Below are 3,795 nucleotides of genomic sequence, written 5' to 3' on the forward strand. Positions count from 1 at the left end.
AAGTATAATCTTGTAATCTGAATTGCTCATTATATAAATCCATCGTATGATTATGATAAAAATAATCTGTTATATGATTATGGTAAGGAGATATTTATCTGATAAAAATAATCAGTTATATGCTTATGGTAAGGAGATATTTATCTGATAAAAATAATCAGTTATATGATTATGGTAAGGAGATATTTATCTGATAAAAATATCAGTTATATGATTATGGTAAGGAGATATTTATCTGATAAAAATATCAGTTATATGATTATGGTAAGGACATATTTATCTGATAAAAATATCTGTTATATGATTATGGTAAGGTGATATCTATCGTAATATATCTATCGTGATCAATTTATGCCATGAAAAGAAACTGATATATGTGTATGTTTATCATTACAATTGCATTTGCATTTTAAAATCTATTTTAAATTAATGTAAATTGCATTACTTTAACATCCTCAATGGATCGTTTGAATCGCAAATCTTTTGGACCCATTGAATTTACTGCAAAAACAGCATGCACTTGATGTTTCCAATTCTCTGAAAGTGTACATTGAATTAGTTAATCAAATTATAATTATCGAATAATTAATGGATCCTTTCAAATATTCAATTACAGCGAAAAAAAAACTGGATAGAATGATTTTTTATGGAAATGTTTCAGAAAAAAAAGAAAAGACGCTTTTTTCTTGCTTTTTAATTAATTAATTAATTTTAAATATACTATAATATCAAAAGAATTACTGTAACATTTTCTCATTCGACTAATTTTTAGCTGTAACTTATTAGGAGTAGTATGATCATATAAATAGACGAGAATTTATTGGAAAATATTAGACTTAGTTGAAAAATTTTGTAGTATTATCAACCAACCTTGTGAAGCATTAGCTTTTTTAAGAATAAATTTTTGATTCTTTGGAGGTAATTCGAATGCTAATATAATACCAGTAACAATAATTAATGCAAATAATATGCTAACAGCAACTGATATGGTGACAATATGCTTGATACGCCTTTTTTGTTTCAACTTCACAAAACCGTTGTTTGTTCCGGTAGTTGATAAAAGTATGACAAATGGCACTACCATCGAGAAATAATTTTTTTTTTTAGCACTTCATGTACATCTGAAAAATTTTAATTTAGCATTTACATAAATATAATTGAAATAATTTGAATAAATACATCATTATTACTTTTATTTGTTCATAACTTTTTAAATTTAAATTTAAAAAAGAAATTAATGATTTAGTAAAAAGAATACTTTGTACAGTGATAACTTCAAATATTCTTCAAATAATAAGTAAAAATTTCTGGAAACTATTATAAAATGATCGAATAATGATGAAATTTCAAAAAAAAAAAATTTTTATCAAATTATAAACTTGCTATAATAATCACTCGTAATTATTTTATTCTCTTGGAAAAAAAAAATCACTTTGAAGAGCTTTTTAAGAGCATTTTGCTAATTTGATAATATGATAATTTGCAAGAATTGGAATATTCGTTTACTTGATAAAACAATTATCGAAACCAAAAGCTTAAACTTACTAAATTATAATTAATTAATGAAAATAAAATTAAAATTTGATAGAAATACTTTTGTAAATTCATTTGAAGTATTATTTTTTGATGAAAGGTAATACTTCCAGTAGTAGTAGAACTGGCAATATTTTATCTACAGTTTTTTTTTTTTTTTTTTTTTATACATTGTAAAAGATTAATGCCAATTTGTTTCAATGATCATTTACAGTATGCAAGTTACCAAAATATTATAAAAATTAAGAAAAAAAGAAACGATATTTTAATCTTTTATAGAAAATGACATTTTCATTTTCAAATGTATTACAAGAATTTGAAAATATCGCAACATTTTTTTTTTTTTTTTTTCTTTTCCTTACTAATGAAAAGATTTTTGCATAAAAATTATTTGCGTTAATTATATAATTTTTGAATATTTTCATTATTCATCGTACATTAATAATTACTGTATAATGAAATAATGAAATAAATTATAATAAAATTATCCAAAAATTTCATTGAAAATGCATAATTTTAACCCATTTTCTTTTTTGGTGACAATTGAAAAATGCATCGATGACGCATAAAACATTTGTAATTTTAATATTTTTTTATTAAAATTAAATAAAACGCTAAAATTGGGCATAATTTTTGATCATAATTTGATATGCATTGCTATTATTATTAATGCTTGATCACATTTATTTGTGCAAACAAACAAAAATTCGACAACGAATAATTTCTGATAATAAATTTTTCCTGCGAAAAAATAATGTTTAATTTTGATAAAGTGAAATTTTTTAAATTATTTTTTTATTTGAGGATATAGAAATTAGCAGAAGAAGATTGAAATTATCATAAAATTCATCTGACAGTGCATTAACAATAGTTTTCTCATCTTATGAATACATTTAAATGAATGAAGATATTTATGCTATCATATAAAAAAAAAAAAATTAATTTTTGAATTGAACCTGTTCGAATTGAACCTGTTCGAAATAACGAAATATGTGACATTAAGGTATATGTGACATTAAAATAAATGCTTTTTTCTTTGTTGATAATTAATTTTCATTGTGATAAAATGTTGTTGTTTGACATTTTTCTGGTTTTGAAAAGGTTGTGATTGTAGTAAAGCCTTTTTTATACGATATTCAAATATACTCAAATCACTGAAACAGTGATAAATTTTGAACTGAAAGCTTATTAATCATTTGCTATCTCAGCTTATGAGAAAATTTTTATCAAAATAACAAATATTTAACTGGGAAAAAAATTTTTTAACTGGAAATTACAATCGAGATTATTGAACTAAAATTAGAAATAAAATTTAAAGAGTAAGTACCAGAACTAGAATAATCAAAATTTACATTTGTTATAATTTATACAAATCAAAAAAGAAAAGAAAGGAATAGTTTTTCGAGAAATTTCCATTAAACTATTTGAATGAAAAAAGATATTATAAAAATGGAAAATTTGATAGTAAATAATTAAAATTTTGATAAGAGTTTAAAAGAAAATTAATGAAAAAAAGTTGAAAAAAAAAAGAGACAAACAATAAATGATCAATAGGAAAACAAAATTTTACTATTTTAATAGTTTGTTGTTGAATGAATGAATGTAAAAAGATAAAAAGAGAATGAATGATGTGACATAGATATAAATCTGAAAAAGTGAATGTTTTTCCTTCTTTTTTGTCTTTGTTTTTTTTTTAGCAGGAATTCAAAAACTATAAATATTTACTTTTATATGTATACAATAAACGATTAAAAAATAGTAACAACGACAATAATGACAACAATAACAGTTGCTACTACTACTGCTATAAAAACAAAAACAACGACAACAACAACGACAACAACAATAACAACGACAACAACAGTGATAACAACAGCAACAACAATAGCAACAACAATGACAACAACAACAACAACAACAATAACTATAACAACAACAACAAAAATAACAACAGCAACGACAATAACATTAATAACAACAACAGCAGCAACAACAACAGCAACAACAATAACAACAGCAACGACAATAACAACAGTAACAACAACAACAGCATCGACAATAACAACAATAATAACAACAGCAGCAGCAACAACAACAACAATAACAGCAACAATAGCAACAATGATCAACAATCAGCAGCAGTAACAGCGACAACAATTATTAGAACACCAATGGGAAGAAGAAATTTCGAGGATGAAATTTGATGAGTTATTGAAAATGAAATATCACCGATATGTTCCAATTAATTCAAATTTCATCATG

General features: G+C 23.4%; 2 protein-coding genes across 2 annotated transcripts in view; one reads left to right on the forward strand and one right to left on the reverse strand.

Annotated features, from left to right (window-relative positions):
• Nucleotides 1–421: 421 nt before the first annotated feature.
• LOAG_13460 (hypothetical protein) lies at nucleotides 422–1,084 on the reverse strand (the record flags this gene model as incomplete). The annotated part of the gene is made up of 2 exons (XM_003148966.1): nucleotides 422–537; nucleotides 871–1,084. 2 exons carry the CDS (start codon nucleotides 1,082–1,084, stop codon nucleotides 422–424), a joined length of 330 nt encoding a protein of 109 aa, XP_003149014.1.
• A 2,222-nt stretch (nucleotides 1,085–3,306) lies between these two features.
• The window catches only part of LOAG_18238 (hypothetical protein), a gene marked incomplete at both ends in the record, with an annotated part of 1,056 nt that continues 567 nt past the window's right edge, over nucleotides 3,307–3,795 (forward strand). Inside the window, one exon of the mRNA XM_020450902.1 lies at nucleotides 3,307–3,674. Within this exon, the coding sequence (XP_020305371.1) occupies nucleotides 3,307–3,674 (368 nt within the window). The remainder of the gene's footprint in view (nucleotides 3,675–3,795) is intronic.

The sequence above is a fragment of the Loa loa genome (assembly GCF_000183805.2).
Source record: "Loa loa unplaced genomic scaffold supercont3.234, whole genome shotgun sequence".
NCBI lineage: Eukaryota > Metazoa > Nematoda > Chromadorea > Rhabditida > Onchocercidae > Loa > Loa loa.